Below are 21,234 nucleotides of genomic sequence, written 5' to 3'. Positions count from 1 at the left end.
AGTCGTATTGGAAAAGTGTCACTGGGGGATACTATTTGAAGTTTCAAAACGCAGGCCATTCCTAGTTAGCCCACTCTGCCTCTTACTTGTGGATTAAGATGTAAGCTCTCAGCTACTGCTATAGCACTATGCCTGTGTGCCTGCCGCTGTCTTCCCCAGTATGAACTATAATCTCCTGAAACTTCAATACTCCAGTAAACTCTCTGCTTTATAGCATGAGTCATGATGTTTTATCAGATCCTAGAAAAATAGCTAAGACATGAATATTTAAATAAATTCTCAATAATCAGCATGATTTTCACTGAAATGTTCCTAAGATGTGGTTGAGTTAAGAAATCTCTATGGTGTATCTGTCTGTCTATCTATCTTTCTTTCTTTCTTTCTATCTATCTATCTATCTATCTATCTATCTATCTATCTATCTATCATCTATCTATCCATTTATTATCTATGTATCTGTCTATCATCTATTGTCTATCTATATAGATAACTATCTCTCTCCATCTATGAAAGACAGAGAGATTATATATATATATATATTTAGAAGTTGGTTACCATATGCAGTAGCTAGTATTATGACAACTTTAAATAAGCTAGAAAGTCACTGGAGAAGAGGGAGAGAACCTTCCTTAAGACTGGGTAGTAAACAAGCCTGCAGGGCATTTTCTTAATTAATGACTCTGAGTATGGCTGCTTCTGGGCTGGTAGTCCTGGGTTCTACAAGAAAGCAGGCTGAACAAGGCATGAAGAGTAAGCCAAGATTAGCACTCCTCCACTACCTCTATTTAAGTTCCTGCCTCCTGGTTCATACCCTAATTTCAGTTTCCATCCTGAATTTTCTCAAGGATGGACTATGATTTGGACATTGAAGCCAAATAAACCCTTGTGTTTCCCTTTTTATAATAGTATTTTCACAATATCAATATTAACACAAAATAGGACACTGAATAGTCATGTTTTTTAAAGAACAAAACAAATAGGGTTAACATGTGTTATAAAGATAAGATGTATTCGATGTGCTTGCCCAATTAGGCCTACAATGGCCTTCTTCATTCTGATAAGTCTACAAACCCAATAGCCACTCGGTCCACAGGACTGAATGGATTTCTATTTGGTGGTGAAGGGACGCTTTCTGGAGAAATGTGTTTTTGTGCTAACATCTGAAGACCAAGGAAATTGGGTACCAATGTCAGTGAAGGCATACCTCAACAGAGAGAACAGACTGGACACATTCACTAAAAAGGGTCAGAAAATCAGCAACTTTCCCTTGGACCTATGCGGACACCCATTTGGGAGGCTCTGCCCTCCAGAGGAAGGTCTCCTGCTTCAGTTGCTCTTTTCAGAAAACACCCTTTAGAGACTTGTGAAGAATTGTGTGCCTTATTGGACTACAGGCACTATCCAGGTAACTACCAAGGTAGTCACCATAGCTACCCACATTTACAGAGCTACAGGGAATAAGGACATCACAATGGTCAAGCATCTTATATTATCCAGAGAAGAATGAACCTGTGTAATTAGTTAAAAACCAGGCTTAGAAATTATTGATTTATTTTAAGGAAACTCAACTGTTCATCTTTTCATATATTCCCTACTTTTTAATCACTTTAGTTTTTCTTTATCAAAAAGCAAAACAAACACAACATAGAAAGGGTGTCATGAGAAAAAAACAAAGGTGTGTCATGAGATTTCATATGAGACTGCATGTCCAGCATGGTCACTGGCAACCAAGCATGGTACATGGTAAACAGCAAAGTTGTGTGTTTTCAGAATGCTGATTCTTGCTCTCATTAGGAATACATTATAAAACCACTAAAAATTCTTACAAGGTAGTCACAGAAGGTCAGCTACTATTACTACACTTGAACTGTATACTGACAGAGCACAGGAATTTTTATTTACATAAAGCAATAACTACAGTGCCAAGTATTTCGTAGATACAAAAATAATGCCCTTTATTTCACTATATTGAAAATAGATGTGGACTCTTTTTCTGAAAATGATAATGACTTGATCTGTGACAAAATAAATGCCTGCAATCTATTATACAGATTTAATTTTCATTTCACTATGTTGTATCCCATGAACATTTCTATCTAGTCTTTAATTAAACATGATTTGCACAAATTGAGGTCAGTTTCCATTCAGACTGCGCACAGTGTTAATCACAGTGCAAATAACCATCATCAGTGGAAGAGCTGCATTACACTAATACATAAGTGTTCCTGTGTAATTGCCATCTGCTCTTTAATCCTGCATGTTAGTAGATAAGTACACGCAGGATGATTTGCTAAATTTTCTATTGTATTAAGTATGTAATTCGTTTAAAGTTCTTAGGAATTTGTATTTAAATGAATTTTGTGTTTTAAAAGCCTGGAAAGTATACTTTTAAGTGCTGAATATATCCTTTGTTGTCAAGGTCTATAAAACATTTTAATTTCAGCAGGTATAACTATCTGGTTTAATCTCTGGATAATGGTGTTGACTTACTTTGGAAGAATGAGGATAACCTTCATCAGATGGCAACAATTCCATTATTTTAAAAATTAAAGTACCACCAATGTTTTATTTACCTAATTCAGCGTATTTGAAACCTAAAATGAAAATATTCAATATCTTCTACTCAAAAATGAAAATATATGTTACAACTATTACCACCAAACCTGAAATCTGTCCCTACTGTTATTCTGTTAATTTCTCAAGTCAACAGCAGAAAAGCTTCCTTGGCATCATCTAAACTTGAAGTGTAAAAGGAAACTGACCTGCCCTGTTCTAAGCCTTCAGTCCTAAAACATGATCAAATTAGGTTAGGTTGCACAAATGGTCCTTATTATCTGTTCCTTTTTTTTTTTTTTTTTTTGGATTTGGGAAACCCACCTTACCTTCAAATGGAGAAGGCTAATACACATGAATACAGTTTTGTATCCTAAGAGTTGTGATTTTTTTTCATGACCTCCTGCTTGGAAATGCCATCTATATCTTGTCCGCAATTACATGAATTAAGCTCTTCCCTCAAATCCAAAATCAAATTATATTTTACTTTTTTTAATTTAAATTAGAAACAAGCTCACTTTACATGTCAATCCCAGTTCCCTCTCCCTACCCTCCTCCCCTGCCCCCTATCCCAACCACTTTCTGCTCCCCAGGGAGAGTGAGACCTTCCATGGGACATCTTCAAAGTTTGCCATATCATTTTGAGCAGGGCCTTGGTCATCCGCCATGTGTCTCAGCTGAGAAAGTATCCCATTATGTGGAGTGGGCTCTCAAAGTCCATTCGTATACCAGGGATAAATACTGATCCACTACCAGAGGCCCCATAGACTTCCCAGGCCTCCTAATGGACCCCCACATTCAGGGTGTCTGAATCAGTCCTACGCTGGTTTCCCAGCTATAAGTCTGGGGTCCATAAGCTGTTTCTTTGGTTTTTTCAGCCTGGTATTAAACCCCTTTGCTCATCACTCCTCCTTCTCTGCAACTGGATTCCACTAGTTCAGCTCAGTGTTTAGCTGTGGATGTCTGCTTCTGCTTCCATCAGCTACTGGATAAAGCCTCTAGGATGGCATATAAGGTAGTCATCCAACTCATTATCGGAGAAGGGCATTTAAGGTAGCCTCTCCACTATTGCTTGTATTGTTAGTTGGTGTCATCTCTGGACATTTCCCTAGTGCCAGATTTCTCTGAATCTATAATGGCTTCCTCTATTATGGTTATCTCTCTTCTTGCTCTCCTCTATTCTTCCCCTGATTCAGTCTTCCTGGTCCTTCATGTCTTCCTTGACCATCCTCTTCTCCTGTTATCTTTCTCCTGACTCCATCTCTCCTCCCCCCAAGATCCCAATTTGCTCAGGGGATTTTGTCATTTCTTCTTCAGGAGACCATGTATGTATGTATCTCTTAGGGTCCTCCTTGTTTCCTAGCTTGTAGACTGGTAATCCTTTGCTCTATATATAAAATCCATGTATGAGTGAGTACATACTATGTTTGTCTTTTGTGATTTGGTTACCTCACTCAGGATTATTTCTTCTAGTTCCATCCATTTGAGGGTCATGTAGGTTGCTTCCAGGTTCTTGTTATAACAAATAATGCTGCTATTATATAATATTCTTCAGACATAAGTACAGAGTTTTATCTATATTTCTGTTTATAAAGAAATAACAATTTCTATCTTATTTCATAAGACAAATGATATGGTCTTAGAATGAAGCTTCAATTTATTAGCCATTGACATAAGATCATCAAGGATCCATTTCAGTAGATATGATACAGAGAAAGACATATTGGGCAGGTACTAGAGTGGCTAAAGCTGATCATTGTCATAAACTGAACTTACAACAAAATGAATGGTAAAAGTGAGTTCCATCACACTAAAAATAATAGAAATTGGGATCACACCAGAAAGCTGGGAATTTCATCAGATTCCAAAAACAAAGAAAACACAATGGAAGGATTGTTCAGGGATTCAAAGTGCTTGTTACTCTTTCAGAAAATACGACACTGTTCCCAGCACCTTCATCAGTTGGCTCACAACTGCTTGTAATCCAGGAAATTCAGCACTCTCTTCTAGCTGACTTCCACACTATATTCTAATGCATGTATGCATACATGCTTAAATACATGGATACATACATGTAGCAGGCTTTTTTAAGAGCCTCCAGCTCAGTCAATCAATCAAAACCGGACAAGGACATTTCTTTTATTGCTTATTTGTTTGTTTGTTTGCTTGGTTTTAGAGATGGGATTTCTCTGTGTAACTGTCCAAGTTATCCTGGAACTTGGTTTGTAGACCAGGCTGGCCTCAAATTCAGAGATCCACCTGCTTTTGCCTCTGCTTTCCCGGTGCTGGGATTAAAGGCAAGTACTGTCACCAGCTTTGACGTGTTTCTAACTAGTTTTAACTAGCTCTTATAACTTAAATTAACCCATTTATATTCATCTCTATGTTGCCACATTACTTGTGGCTTTTACCTCTCTTGCTGCATATCTTGCTCCCTCTAGTCTGGCTGGTGACATCAAGGTTTTTCTTCCCAGAGTAATCCCTGTCCAAAAGTCCTGGCTATAACTCCTGCCTAACTATTGACCTTTTTGATTTCTATTAAACCAAACATAGTAACATATCTTTACACAGTATAATCAAATATATTGCAACACATACATGCAAATGCACATACAAATACAGATAGAGCAAAAGTTAAATACATTTTAAATATTCACATTAATTTTTTGTTGTCCAAAGCTAGAATGGAGATGAGTGTAAATCAGTGAATGGTTTCTTTTTACTTATTTTTATATCATGTGTAATGATGATATAGCAAAGGTAAGTCCCTCTAGTCACTCTAACTTTAGAATTTCATGAATGAAATTAGGAAGTGATCATCATTTACACTTATTATATTTTACATGTAATGAGATTTAGCTATTAACTCTAATTTGCTTCTCATCAACGGCAAACTATTTAGAAACTAAACCTCTCTGTCAGTTAGAATTTTAATGAATTACGATGAAATGAGACAGTGTTAATTGGCAGTTATTGCTGCAGGATAGATTTGAGATCTTGTAAAAGAAACCAATTCATCTCTCCATCAGGGTTAATTTGTCTGATTTAATTCTAAAGTGCACCAAATATTTCCCCAAACTACTCATATTTATTTTCAATATTGGGGAATGGCATAAGACTTTTGGCCTTCCATATGAATTCTCAATTCTCTTTGAAACTATTTAATTTTTAAATAAAACGTTGGTTTAAGCAACATTTGTGTTATTGAAAATTGTACCCATAAATTCAAAGAAGTAACATTGTATTACTTGTATTTCACACTAGTTTTTAAGATACCTATGTTTTTTAATATCCATTAATTTGTGTCAATACCTTTTGTGCTTTCTGCCTCAGATATAAATGAATGTGAAGCTGAACCTTGCAGAAATGGTGGAATATGTACAGACCTCGTTGCTAACTATTCCTGTGAATGCCCAGGGGAATATATGGGAAGAAACTGCCAACATAGTAAGTGTTGTTATGTAAATACATTTGTGCACACACCTGCTTTCATTTGTAAAGTCTGCATTTATAATGGACTAGGGACCTAAATGATTATCATCTGCTTTGAGAAAGCATGACTGATTGAAGTGGCTCATTGCATATGTGATCTTATTAATACACATATCCTCTGAGGGTATTATTCGATTCACAGACATGAATAATCTAAGGAGAAAGACAGACTCCCATGATATTATCAGGTCTATTTCTGCATTGGTGCCATTTCAAATGCCAATATGCATAACACTGAAACTTAAGACCACAAAGGGAAATAGTTTAGATTGGGAAACTAACGGGGACAAATAGACTCAACTGCAGGTAACATATGGAGGTAAAACAGGGTGCAGCTCAGCTGGCATCTATGTCAAGGTTTTTACATGCAAATTCTAGTCTTCGTGGAACCCATGACAATAGAGTTCTGAGATTATGGGTCTAAAGGCACAATAATTATTTACTCAAAAATGCTAAAAAGGAGGAAGATATTATTCCTCAACAGACTTGTTTTTAATTAAAGGTGGAAAGAAGAGTGACAGGAATGTAGTCAATGGAATGGGACCTAACTTGAGGCAAACCCATGTTAGTGATTAACACTAATAACAGTGTTTTGTAATTTTAGGACATTAAGAAAACTTCATAAAGTGCTGATTTTGTGCTATTACGCCTTCTGTGTAATACAATAACTTAATGCAAATTCACAATCATTATTCAGATTGATATTCAAATATAGAAACTGAGACCCATATATGATGTGGTTTTTCCCAATTCTCATAACACAGGTGGAAGGATTCAGGTCTCTTTTTTTTTTTTTTTTTTTTTTTTTTTTTTTTGGTTTTTCGAGACAGGGTTTCTCTGTGGCTTTGGAGGCTGTCCTGGAACTAGCTCTTGTAGACCAGGCTGGCCTCGAACTCACAGAGATCCGCCTGCCTCTGCCTCCCAAGTGCTGGGATTAAAGGCGTGCGCCACCAACGCCTGGCTTGGATTCAGGTCTCTTACTTTCCATTTTTTTAGGTTCCTCTAAACTGAGGGTCCTGTTGTATCTACCAGATTCCTGTGAATGAACACACAAATTTGTTGTCTAAACCAATTGAATTGAGAATGATAAAGAAGAACTACCAAATGACAATGATAAAGTAGAATTTTTTCTCTTCAGCAGCTGTTTTTGTAGAGACACATCTTGATTATTTTTCATCATTTACATATCATTCATTTCAAAAAACTTCACAGGAATATTTCAATGCCTCAGTTGAGTACTACAACTACTAACATGATTTGAATGAAATCTTAACTGAAAAGTTCAGAGTGTGGTTATGGTTGAGTAATACAGCACATGCTTCCCACGTGTGCGAGGAGGCAGGGGTCTTGAATTGATTATCGGCTTTGGAGAACTGATCTCATTTCCTATTGCTTAGGTGGACTGACTTTGTAAAGTCTAATTAAGAAAAAACAAACAGAAACAACAATAAAGGAGATAATTTTACACCTTAAACTTTCTCTGGTTTTCCTTCCTTTTTATGACACTTTTCATTTTAGGCTTTCTGTATGTTAAAGCAGATTTGTCGACAGAATTAAATGAAACATTTGAATCATTAGTGACATAGCACATTTAAATGTAAAAGTATTTATTCATTATAGCTAAACAAAATCAAGGTATTTAAGAGCAAAGTTAGTTAAGCTAAATATATGAGTTATTTATTATAAAGTATGGTTCATTTAGTGTAGCTATAATGTACTATTACTTAATCAGCAATAAATGTATATCTTATCTTTTATGATTTGATGTCCAAATATGAGGTTTCCATCTTGTAAATTTTGAGCAAAATACAATTATTTCAAATATTGAGAATGAGCTCTTCTCTGGTGTTGATGTATCACACCTTTAATCCTAAAATGCAGGATGTGAAGGCAGAAAATTACTGAAAATTCAGGGTTACCTAATCTACATAGTAAATCCCAGGCATGTCAAGATTACATAGCAAAATTGTTTCTTATTGCCTCCTTCTCCCAGTAAAAAGCAACACTCTGCATTTGACATGAAAATGCCTAACAGATGTTAGAACTGTTTAATGACATTTCCCAATATATCATTAGCAGTTACTTATTAATTATATCTATAGTTGGGTTAAGGCAAAATAAATCAATTCATGTTAGACATTTGTATAATTCATACAACATACTTGCTTTAACATACATTATTTTCCATTCATTTATTGTAAAATAGATTAAAGTTCATTGTTATTTATTTTTAATGGAATTGCTTTTGAGTGACATCAATATCATTTAGGTGTTCTTATAATGTTTATTACATTATCGTAAAAAAATTCCACTAATTAAAGTCTTCGTGTAGATTCCCTTGATTATTTTAAATGACAAGCTCATAAGCTCAGGAGGCCATTTTCATAAATTGAGAAAACTGATGATGTTCTGCAATGAAAACAGATATGAGAACAGACATGTTTTATGAGAACAGATATGTTTTGCCATGCATGTTTAACTGGATGTGATATCTGAACCATAATGGCACATTGGAAGTTGAGACCACATTAGTTAACTAATCTAAAAATAACTCGACTTGATTTTATTGTTTGGGTTTTGTGGCTCACAATAACAATGTGCATTTCCCTCTTGAGTGTTTAATATGACATTATTAAATCTCAGAAATGGCACTCAAATGCATTTTCATTCCTGGCACTATTTGTAGAAATTAAAATAGTTACCCACAGAGCTCTTATAATGCATAACTCCTGAATATTTTGCCATAAATGAATTAAGATTCAGATGATTTATTGGAGGACTTATTAAAAACAGAAACTAAACTCTTCAATAGAAATTAAAGTGATGCTTAAAAATGTCAAATTGGTCTAGCTTTTCAAATGAACAAAATAGTATAAGTCATTCTGTAGACCTTTACTCTGGAAATTCTACCTATGATTATAACAAAAGATGACATATGTGACATCATTTGAAAATTTAAAATTAGACTTATTTATCTCCATTTTGAACAACCACCACTGGAACTTTCACCACCAAAAGAAGTAATATTTATAAATACCCAAACACATATAAATGTCTATTTTTTTACTTGTATATGTGTGCATTCGTCTTTTTGCTGTTAGTGTGTATGAATAGATATCTTTCTGTTAACATAGGCTTACTCAGCAAAAAGTACTTCAACATTTTATGCATACAGGTGAAATGTGTGTTACACCCTTAACAATTGATTGATGACCTTGTGAAGATAAATTTTAAGGACAAACATTTTTAATGAGCTATATCTTTTATCTATGGTCATTTAATAACATTGCTATTAATTTAGGCAGCATTGTATGTCAAACACTCTTCGAAGTAATTTAGAAATTGGCTTACATAATCCTCCCAGCAACATTTGAAATAGATTCTATCTATTTCTAGTTCCACTTTCCAGAGAAAATTAAGTCTGTGAAAGATTAAGTAATATTCTTAGGTATGCATGGATGGTAAACTATAGTTTGTTCTGAATCCCAGCTAACTGCAGCTACATAACCTGCAACACTACATATGATATTATCCTGACACTTGTGGTACAAAGGAATGAGTATGTTACACCACATACTCTTAAGTGCCTGCATTTAAGGAGTGACAATAAGTAGTAGTGGCAATATTGGAAGAAAGAACACAGGCTTTGCATTCAAATGGCACTGGGATTCAAATTCTCACCTCTACTATTCATCTTTCTATACTATGAGGAAGGTTTTTTAAACTTTTTTATTTAGAAATTTAATTTATTAATTTATTTTTATTTATTAGATATAACTTGATTCACATGTCAATCCCAGCTTCCTCTCCTTCCCCTCCTCACCAGCCCCGAAACAATCCTCCAACTCCCCATCCAATCCCCACTCCACTCTCCAGGGAGGGTGAAGCCCTTCATGGGGGATCTCCAAAGTGTGTCATATCATCCAGGGCAGGGCCTAGGCCCTCCCCCATGTGTCCAGCTGTGAGAGTCTCCTTCCATATGGAATGGGCTTCCAAGATGCCAGGGATAAATACTGATCTAGTACTCGGGGCCCCAAAGCTTGTCGAGGCCTCCTCACTGACACCCACATTTGGTGTAATCCTTGTAGATTTCTGGAAATTTTATTAGTTCCAGATCAATCCTCAAACCTTTAATGACTCCCTCTGTTATGGTATCTCTCATCCTTCGATCTTCTAGTCTTCCCCCAACACAATTTTCCTGCTTTCCCAAGTTCTCCTCTCCCCTGTTCTTCTCCCCCTCACTTTACTCCAGCTCACTCTCCCCCTCATGTTCCCAGGCCACTCAGGAGGTCCTGTCTCATTCCCTTACTCTGGGGTACCATGCATATCTCTTAGAGTAATCCCTGATTCTCAGACTCTCTGGCGATGGGACTGTAGGTTGGCACTCCCCTGCTTCATGTCTAAAATCCATATATGAGTGAGTTCATACCATGTTTGTCTTTTTGTGACTGGGTTACCTCATTCAGGATGGCTACTTCTAGTGTCATCCATTTGCCTGCAAATTTCAAAATTCCATTGTTTTTTTCCACTGAATGGTACTCCATTGTGTAAATGTACCACATTTTCTCTAACCACTCATAGGTTGAGGGGCATTACAGATTCTGGCTGTTACAAATAATGCTGCTATGAACATAGTGGAACAGATGTCTTTGTTGTATGAATGTGCATCTTTTGGGTATATGCCTAAGAGTGGAATTGCTGGATCTTGTGATAGACTGATTCCCATTTTCCTAAGGAATCTACATACTGATATCCAAAGTGGCTGTATGAATTGGCCCTCCCACCAGCAGTGGAGGAGTGTTCCCCTTTCTCCACATCCTCTTCAGCATAAACTGTCATTGGTGTTTTTGATTTTAGCCATTCTGACCGGAGGGAGATGGTATCTCAGAGTGGTTTTGATTTGCATTTCCCTGATGGCTAAGAATGTTGAGCACTTTCTTAAGTGTCTTTCAGCCATTGTAGACTCCTCTGTAGAGAATTCTCTATTTAGATGTGTACGCCACTCTTTTTTTTTTAATTTTTTTATTTTAATTTTATTTTTTTTTAATTTTATTTTCCAGTTTCAATTTAGATAAGAATCAAGGTTGCTTCACAAGTCAGTTCCAGGTCCCTCTCCCATTCCCTCCCTTCCTCCCGTGCCCTCCCCTCCCCCCCGTTATCCTCTCATTTCTCCAGGGAGGGTGAGGCCCTCCATGGGGGTGTCCATAGTGTGTCATTTCATATAGGGCAGGGCCTAGACCCTTTCCCAAGAGTTCTGGGTGAGAGTGCTCCTCACATTGTTCTATTGGAGTCCAAAGTCCATGTGTAAACTTGGGATGGGTACTGATCTGCTGCCCAAGGCTCAATTTAATTGGATCCTTTGGTGTTTTGGAAACTTGCTTCTTGAGTTCCTTGTAAATTTTGGAGATCAGCCTCTCAGATGTGGGGTTGATTAAGATCTTTTCCCATTCTGTGGATTGCCCTTTTGTCTTGTTGACTGTGTCCTTTGCCTTAGAGAAGATTCTCAGTTTCAGGAGATACCATTTATTAATTGTGAATCTCAGTGTCTATCCTAATGGTGTCATGTTCTGGAAGTTGATCAAGTACTTGCCGGTTTCTCTTCTAAGAGTTTCAGTATGGCTGAGTTTATGTTGAGGTCTTTGATTCATTTGAACTTAAGCTGTGTGCATGGTGATATTAACAGATCTATCTGCAGTCTTCTACATGTCAGCATCCAGTTAAGCCAGCACAATTTGTTGAAGATGCTTTATTTTTTCCATTATATAATTTTAACTGCTTTATCAAAATAAGATGTTCATAGATGTTTGGATTAATATTATGGTCTTCAGTTAGATTCTATTGGCCTACCTGTCTGTTTTTGTGCTAATACCATGCAGTTTTAATTACTATAGTTCTATAGTAGAGCTTGAAATTAGGAATGATGATGCCTCCATAAATTCCTTTATTGTACAGGGTTGTTTTGGTTATCCTGGTTTGTTGTTGTTGTTGTTGTTCTTCCATATAAAGTTGAGTATTTCTCTTTCAAGGTCTGTGAAAATTTGTACTGGTATATTGATGGGGATTTCATTGAATCTGTAGATTCCTTTTGCTATGATTACCATTTTCACTGTTTATCCTACCTATCCAAGAGCATGGGAGATCTTTCCATTTATTTATTTCTTCTTTAATTTCTTTCTTTAAAGAGTCAAAGTTCTTGTTACAAGTCTTTCACTTGTTTGGTTAGAGTTACAACAAAATGTTTAAGTTATTTGTGGCTATTGGGATGTTTCTCTGATTTCTTCTTCAGCCCATTTATCATCTATATATAGGAGGACTAATGATTTTTTAATATTATAATCTTGTATCCTGCCACATTGCTAAAGGTGTTTATCAGCTGTAGGAGTTCCCTGGTGTAATTTTTTGTGTCACTTACATAAATTCATATCATCTTCAAAATCTGTCAATGTAATCCATCGTAGAAACAAACTGGAAAAGAAAAATCATGCAGATGGATGACAATGGAAGAAATCATTCTGAGTGAGGTAACCCAGTCACAGAAAGATAAACATGGCATGTACTCTCTCATGTATGGATTTTAGACATAGATCTGGGGAGTGGCAGCCTACAATCCCATGGCCAGAGAGACTGGAAAACAGAACCTTCATTCAATGGCTGATGGAAGCAGAGGCAGACTCCCACGGCTAATCACGGAGCTGAACTCAAGAAAGCCAGTAACAGAGAAGGAGGACTGATGACCAAAGGGATTAAGACTGGGTTGGTTTAACCCCCAGAAACAGCTGACCTGACAAGTGTTAGCTCTTGAATCCCAGACTGATGCCTGGGAATTCAGCATGGGACTGATCAAGACCCCCTGAATATGGGTGTCAGTGAGGAGGTCTAGGTAATCTATTGAGCCTTGGGTAGTAGATCAGTATTTATCCCGGTTATACAAATGGACTTTGGACTCCCATCCAACAATGGGAGATGCACTCTCACCCTGGACTTTTGGGGGAGGGTCTAGGCCCTGCCCTGGATGAAATGACAGACTATGGACAGCCCCATGGAGGGCCTCACCCTCCCTGGGGAAATAAGTAGATATTGGAGGGGTTGGTGGGAGGGTGTGGGAGGAGGGGAGGGAAAGGGAGAGGGACCTGGAATTGTCATGTGAAGCAACCTTGTTTCTAAGTTAAATTTAAAAAATAAAAATAAATAAAGGAAGGAAGAAAGAAAGAAGGAAAGAAACAAAGAAAAATCGCTTGATCATCTCACTAGATTTTGAGAAAGCCTTTTGACAAATTCCAACAAGCCTTCATGATAAGTTCTTGGCGAGATCAGGGATTATAAGAAAATATCTAAATATAACAAAGGCAATATACAGCTAGCCAGCAGCCAACATCAAACTAAATGGAAAGAAACTCAATGTTATTCCTCTAAGGTTGTTCACTCTCTCCATATCTCTTCAATATTGTACTTGAAGGTCTAGCTAGATCAATAATACAACAAATGGAGAACAAGGGGAAGTAAAAAGTCAAACTTTTACTATTTGCATATTATATGATTGGACAAGTAGTCTTAAACCAACTGAAATCACTAAAGGAGACAGCACTTACTAACTTTTCCTTGCTTTCTCTAAAACATAAAGTCAACATGTTTTCTAAACTGTAAACCCCTAGTTATTTATTCATGTTTGTGTGTTTGTGACTCTTTTAAGCTATCAATGTTCCAGTAAATAATGTGGTATGTTCTTACATGAAAAAGGTGAGCCTCTATTATGGCTTATATTATATAGCACTTGAGAAATCCATCAGTAAAATAATCTAGGCATAAAGGGGTCATGTAATCTAATACACTCGTTAAGCATAAAAATAATGATTTATGGTAGTTGAGAATAGTATAGGTTAGGATATGATGTTGTTGGAGGGCTAAAAAATGGCCAGAATTTATAGATAGGAAAAATAAGTTCTGGGAAGCAATTAGTTAAGAGTGGCTAGTGATAACAATAATATAATGTTTCAAATACCTTGACAATTTTAATGTTTTTATATAGAAAACATGACAGTTATTTGAAGAGATAAATTTAACTTGATTTGGACATTAAATCATGTATGTATATAAAAAATATATCATACTTTATTAATATATAATTTTTGTTTTTATTCTACTATTCAAAATGGTTTCTGAAAGAATTTTTATTGAGACTTGGATCTTATATTGTAAAAATTTCATATTTCTCTTTTGATTTTGGCTTATGTCACTAGACAGTCCCATTTCCAACAATTTCTCTGCAAATGACATAAACCAATTCTTCCTTACAGCAGAATTAAAAGATAAGTGTGTGTATACACTGCACTTTCTCTACCATTCATGTGTTGGCAGGTAATAAGCAGATCAAGTGTTTTGGCTTTTGAGAATATTGTGCAATCTAGATGTTCTTGTGACCCTGTGGTATGCTCACTAAGTTCCCCTCAGGTGAATACCCAAGGAGGAGAATCATATGGTGGTTATATATTTACTAACCTGACGAACCCCAATAGTGACTGCACCAGTTTGTATGTCCACCAACCCTGTGTATACGGTTTCTTTTCCTATGATCCCCATCAGCATTTGTTGTCAATGGATTTTTGATGATAACTACTATGGCTAAAGTGAGCTGGGAACTGGTGTTATTAGAATGATTTAGGAAGAGAAAAGGTACCACTATGAGTGAGAAGGGAAAAGAAGGTAGAGTGATTTGTAGTTAATATAAAAAATGTAAACTACATGTTCCATAATACAACCATTTCTCTGTACAATTAATATATGTTTATAAGATGGTGGATAAAAACAAACATATAGTTTCAAAATTATTTTATGTAAACTAGGATCTTTAGAAATCAATAGTACTTGGAAAGAAGTTAAATGTGAATAAAGGCATACAAATCAGATTACATTCAAGTGTGTGATTAAATAAACAAGTGACAAATGTTTATTGAAGCATTCTTGGCATGACTATATAGATATGAGGCTTTATAACATCTGTGAATAAATTAATTCGTTCTCCAGTTACATCAAAGTACCTTCCTTCTGAGGCTAGGGAGCAACAATAGTCAGAATAGAATCAATTTCGACTGTCATACATTGCACGGATTAATGGTGTGAAAAAGAATAATATAGACTCTGAATATAAAAACTGACAAGCATCATGGAAACAAACAAGAGAAACTATGACAAAGGCATTGGAGAGTAAACATTTTAGATGAGACCCAAAGAAAGTAGTTTTTAACTAAGCAAAATGTGATCTGACATTGGAAATGAGAAGTTCACAAAAAAGACATAACAGCAAATGTTGCCTTTTCATTGGCATAGGGGTTACAGAATAGCATAGTGTCACACTGTGCCAGTACCTAGACTGGTGTTACCTGCAATGAAAGATCAAGCTGTGATACTCAAAACATTTCTTTAGGTGAGGAGTCCCCTGTACCAACATCCACATCACAAATCTGGACAAATTGAATGGATGCCTAGTCTGTGCCACATGGTGTCATATGGATACAGGAAGCTTGTATACAAACAAAAATTGATTTTGTGTTTTATTGCAGATACATCTTTCCACTTGAACTCCATTAAGAATAGATTGTTCCATAGTGGCTTTAACAGTCCCTAGGCAGGTAGGAGGGATTCCTTTGAGAGGTCAAATGCACAGCGACCATAGTTCACACTGGGTTACCATTTCCTCCCATACCAGCTGCATAATAAGGAATAAGGTGGGTTGGGTCTTCATAGAGCCAAGACCTGGTTCCCTGGCCAGCAGATGACCCATCCATGTCTTAAAGAAGTAAGAATTTACCAAATTGAATACAGCTGGACTTAAAGGGAGGGTGGTTGAGAAGTGGTTATTTGAGATGGCTGTGAGGCCAATATTATTATAATTTCAATTATCATTTGGGTTCATAACATGTGAAAGTATCAAAAAACTGAAAGCATATGCAGTATAAAAAGCAGAAAAATGACTCAAGGAAGCTGGAGGAAAAGAAGTTGTCCCTGTGACCTGGCTATAATATGATTTGTGTGACAAATTTTAGCCACCAAACACTGACATTGCACATTATCCTCTACACATAATGGTAAGGCATTCTTCGACACATAGGTCAAATGTAGACTCTAATGATCATTGTGAGACCAGATGATTTAACTCATAGTGAGGAAATTAGACAAAATCCCGCAATGATTTCCTGTGTTATCACTGCCATCAGCAGCAGGGGAGCAAGGGTATAGATGGTCCCTCAATAACTGCAATAACCCAAATAATAGCACTATTTCCTGAGCTCACACAGATTTCAAATGGGTGCAATAAATTTTACTGGCAACCTGGAGCTAAATTTAACAGTAACAGAAACAACATTCATGATTCCTACCCAAGTTTTCAGTGGTGTCAGAATACTTTGAAGGGGCTCTGTGTTAAGCAGTATGTGACACAACGTGCTGAGGCCAAGTGTGCATCTCTGACATCAGGGCCATCTGCATCTGCTAAGAGATGCAGGCACAATAAACTTCTTTCTGCCTAGGCATGTAGAATTCACCAGTGTAATTAGGACATCTGAAGGAAGTAGGCCTGCTATTTCTTAAGATGTGGGCCATGGATTAGAAATGCTATCTAACACTGGAGAAACTGCTGTTTTAAATATATTTTTTATTTCTTTTCTTCTTTTAAAAGTAAATTTTAGTTAAGACCATTTGGATAGTGAAATATAATTAACATACTTCTACAATCATGTTAACTGGAACTCAGGTATTAAAAAATAATGGAAAACAGAGACGAGGGAATAGAAATGCTAAGAGAGGAAGTGTGTGTGTGTCTGAGCGTGTGTGAGCATGTGTGTGCATGTGCATGTGTGTGCATGTGGACATGCATGTGTGTGTCCATGTGTGTGCATGTATGCATATATGTGTGTGCGTGTGTATGTATGTGTGTGTGTGTATATGTGTGTGTATGTGTGTAAAACCACAATGTAAAAGTAATCAAGGCTGAATGTGCCCATTACCTCAGCACAGAGGAGATGCAAACAGGACAGGTTACCCTTGGTTTTATACACCATAGGTTCAAGTCCACCATTGGAAAAATGGCATCATGTTTCAAAAACTCAAAATCAAAACAAAATAATAACCAGAAAAGTGAAAGGAGAGTCAACTAAGAAAGAACAAGATAAATAATGTTTTTAAGATTTGGTCAATAAGGCCATACTTGGCAACATAGCAAACCTCAACAGGTACAAAAAAGTTGGAATAACTCCATGTATCTTTTCAGACCACCAGGCTTTAAAGTTAGAGTTCAGCAACAACACAAACGAGAATGAAGACACAACAAACCCAAACCTATGGGACACTTTGAAAGCAGTGCTACGAGGAAAGTGCCCACATGAAGAAACTGGAGAATAGTTACACTAGAGAACTAACAACACAGCTGAAAGCTCTAGAACAAAAGGAAACAAACTCACCTCAGAGGAGCAGACACCAAGAAATAATTAAATTGAGGGCTGATATCAATAAAGTAGAAACCAGGAAAACCATACAAATAATCAATGTAAAAAAAAGTTGTTTCTTTGGGAAAATCAACAAGATAGACGAACCTTTATCCAAACTCACCAAATAACAGAATGTGAACATGCAAATTAACAAAAGCAGAAATGAAAATGGGGACATAACAACAGACTCTGAGGAAATCCAGAGAATCATCAGGTCATACTTTGAAAACCTGTACTCCACAAAAATCGAAAATTGAAAGGAAATGGATGACTTCCTAGATAGCTATAACCTGCCAAAATTAAATCAAGAACAGATAAGCAATTTAAGTAGACCTATAACATCTAAGGAAATATAAGCAGTCATCAATAGTCTCCCAACCAAAAAAGCCCAGGGCAAGAAGGCTTCAGTGCAGAATTTTACCAGAAATTCAAAAAACAGCTTATACCAATTTTCCTCAAAGTATTCCATGCAATAGAAGCAGAAGGGTCTTTGCCAAACTCTTTTTACGAGGCTTCAATAACATTGATACCCAAGCCACACAAAGACACAACTAAGAAAGAGAATTTCAGACCAATTTCCCTCATGAACATTGATGCAAAAGTACTCAATAAAATGCTGGCAAATCTATCAATGTAATCTACCATATAAACAAACTGAGGAACAAAAATCACATGATCATCTCACTAGATGCTGAAAAATACTTCTATGTTGAATTCTCAAGCTGTTAACTTATGTAACTGCAGATGGAGGTAGGGAAGCATGCAGGGTTGAAATGTCTAGACTGACAGGCATAAGTAAAAATTTATAACCATAGTGAACCTCCCTGGTTATGGGGCATGCTATTGTGAGCCTAACTTAAACCCAAAAGAGTCATTAAAACAGTCAAGGTCATAAAAATAAATTTCATACTAGTCACCTGACTAGCTTTATCTAGTCAATAATACACCTGTTTTTAGAACTCTATAGGAACAGACACATAAAATGTCCAACGTGAAAGTATATTGAACTTGAGGAGCATGATTCCATGAAAAGAATGAAGCCAGTGCAACGTCAGTGAGTGCATACTAAATATCAAAGAAACCTGGGGCAGGACAGAAAATAAACATTCTGACAAGAAAAATGGAGAGAGCTGGAGTCATCTAAGGAAGCCTACAAATGCACAGCTCTTATCCAGCCACAAAATACCCAGCATGGAAAAATGCAGTCTGAACTCAGAAATTCTGAGATAGCTTTGTTGGCTCATTCCAAGCAAAATTCACTTTACATTTTCTTTAGTGCACTCCAACAGACATACAATTTGATGAACGTCTATTAATTGATTCTTATATATAGATATTACCTCATATTTACTAAATAGTAACAATATATCCTTTTCCAATTGATTTATTCTTGTATTCTATAACTAACAGTCTTCTTTTTTATTTTTAATTAATATATTTTTGAGATTATGATATGATAACATTTATCCCTAGCCTTTTTCCCTTGCAAACCATATCACCTTACTGACCTTACTTGCTCTCTTTCAAATTTCTGGGCCCTTTATACATTATTATTTATGCATATATGCATTTGTATATACACATTTATTCCTAAATATAACCTGCTGGTGTGTAACAGAGCATTTCCTGGTGAAATGTAACATATGTCTACTCACCACGAATAGGGATCCTATGACAGACCCGTGGGTTTTCCCATGCAGAAATGACTCAAAGACAACTGTATCACCAAGGCCCACCCAAGCACCGGTGACAGCTCACAAAAGCTGGGAACCTGTTGCACACTACGCAGCCTGCAGTCCGCTGAACAGGTTGAAAGGAAACCTATCCAAGTGACTCAGTTTCTCTAAGTTTCTTCTGTGCTGCTTCGCTGGTGTCTGCCTCTTCCAGACAGCTGATCTTGTCTCAGTGTTTACTTTGCAGCTTACCTTATCTGGGTCTTCTCTGCAGCTTTTTGTGCTTATTATGGAAGGGAGAGGCAGAGGGAATCTGGTCAGTTTATGGAACTCCCAAAACTCTTTTGAGTTGTTTAGTTCCCTGCTTAAGGAACTTCAGGGTGGAATGTTTCAGTCTCCCAGAATACTGATACAGAAAGTGTGCTCAGTCTGTGTACTTTCATTTGTATGTATGTTATTCAGGACTGACCGTTTGGCACTGTAAAAGCAATTGTCACGCTCTTCACCATTGAAGACTACCTCTCCCACTCACATCTGTCCTCAGTTGCCTAAAGTTCTTTAGGTAGGGTTGAGGTTTCATGGGATTTTCCCTGTGCACTTTGGCATGTCCATTGTTATCATCCAGGTTGAACACATTGCTTGGGCAGTCATATTGGTGACACTTTATGTAAAAAGCTTGTCATTTAACACAACATGAGCTGGACATGTTTAATACAGTGTGTTTCCCAAATCTATGTTTCTGTCAATTGCTTAGACTTTATTTAACAGAGTTAATTTAGATGGACACAGGTATAAAGGATAAGTGATTAGCTGTCTAACAACTCATGATTTTTCAAAATAACAATATAGTTGTGCTACATTGTGAGACAAATATCAAAATGTATTACATGATCTGTGATACTAAGACATATGAAATATTTGTTCAAATTGTGTGTAAACAAAAACTGTGATTTCCCTATTACCAGTTTTATGACAAATAGAGTACCATAATTTTTTATTCTTGTGTTCTCATTCTATTATTTTTGCTATGACACTATTTGTATTTAAAGTGGCTTCTTTTAATAAAGGCCCAGTAGGTCACCAGGTTGCAAATGAAGACATTACTGACAACATTAAATATATCCAAGTAAAAAAGAATTAATAGGTGCTTTTTAAGTTCTTAGCATGGAAACTATCAGTTTTTGGGACATATTTAATAGTTATAGTAGTTCAACATAGTTCATTGTACATAGTTCCTTGACTTCATTAATTATGCAAAACTCTACAAATATTGATAAGAAGTTATCATATCAGTGCTTCGTATAGTCATAAAAAGGTAAATGCTCTGGGAGTCACTGTGGTATTTAATCTTAAAATAACTTTTAAGTTATATGCAAATTTTTACTGAAATCAATATGCTAATATGAGAGAGAACAATTGTAGACTAAGGCCCATTCAACACTAAATGGAACCATTTGAAATTCTCTTATCTACTGTACAAGGAGGGGTAATGTTCTCGGAAATCTATTGCAAATTTATTCACTTTTTATCATTAAAATTAAGTAATATCAGGAAAATATTTAAAAACATGGTAGTGTTTTGATTTCCTTCATGTTATAAATGGAATCCACTCAAATCCTCTACATGTAGTATATCACCCAAAGCCATGCACATAATATGTGCTTAATACCATTTAATTGTTGCCAGTGTCTGCCTTGCCTTGGTATGCCAAATCTTTCTTCTAAAATCAATTTCTCAGGAATAAACATTTTTCTCATTTCATTTGCTGCCCTTCTCTCAACATCAATTAAAATATCTGCATGGATATATTGAACAAGATACTTTAGGGCAATTTTGTAGGTAACTATATTTCTTTGACTTTAGTACTATGTATACACAGAAGGGGTTCACACACACACTGAGGAAGGGAAAAGGAAGAGGGAGAAAGAGAACAAAGACTGATTACTATAATCTTGAAAAATGAGAAACAGAGTAACACATATAAATGTATGAACAGACAGCTATTTCATCCAAAATTAACTGAAGCTTTTAAAAAG

The 21,234-nt window shown here is 36.3% G+C and overlaps 1 protein-coding gene across 2 annotated transcripts in view; it reads left to right on the top strand.

Annotated features, from left to right (window-relative positions):
• The window catches only part of Edil3 (EGF like repeats and discoidin domains 3), a 476,202-nt gene that overhangs the window by 283,308 nt on the left and 171,660 nt on the right, over positions 1–21,234 (top strand). For both annotated transcript variants that reach the window (XM_021223453.2, XM_005065680.4), the window contains one exon: positions 5,887–6,000. In XM_021223453.2, coding sequence (XP_021079112.1) covers positions 5,887–6,000 — 114 coding nt within the window. The remainder of the gene's footprint in view (positions 1–5,886; positions 6,001–21,234) is intronic.

Source organism: Mesocricetus auratus, unplaced genomic scaffold, assembly GCF_017639785.1.
Source record: "Mesocricetus auratus isolate SY011 unplaced genomic scaffold, BCM_Maur_2.0 Super-Scaffold_100020, whole genome shotgun sequence".
In the NCBI taxonomy this organism is placed as follows: Eukaryota; Metazoa; Chordata; class Mammalia; order Rodentia; family Cricetidae; genus Mesocricetus; species Mesocricetus auratus.
Note: the sequence above shows the minus strand (reverse complement) of the source record. Positions and strands in the feature narration are given on the sequence as shown.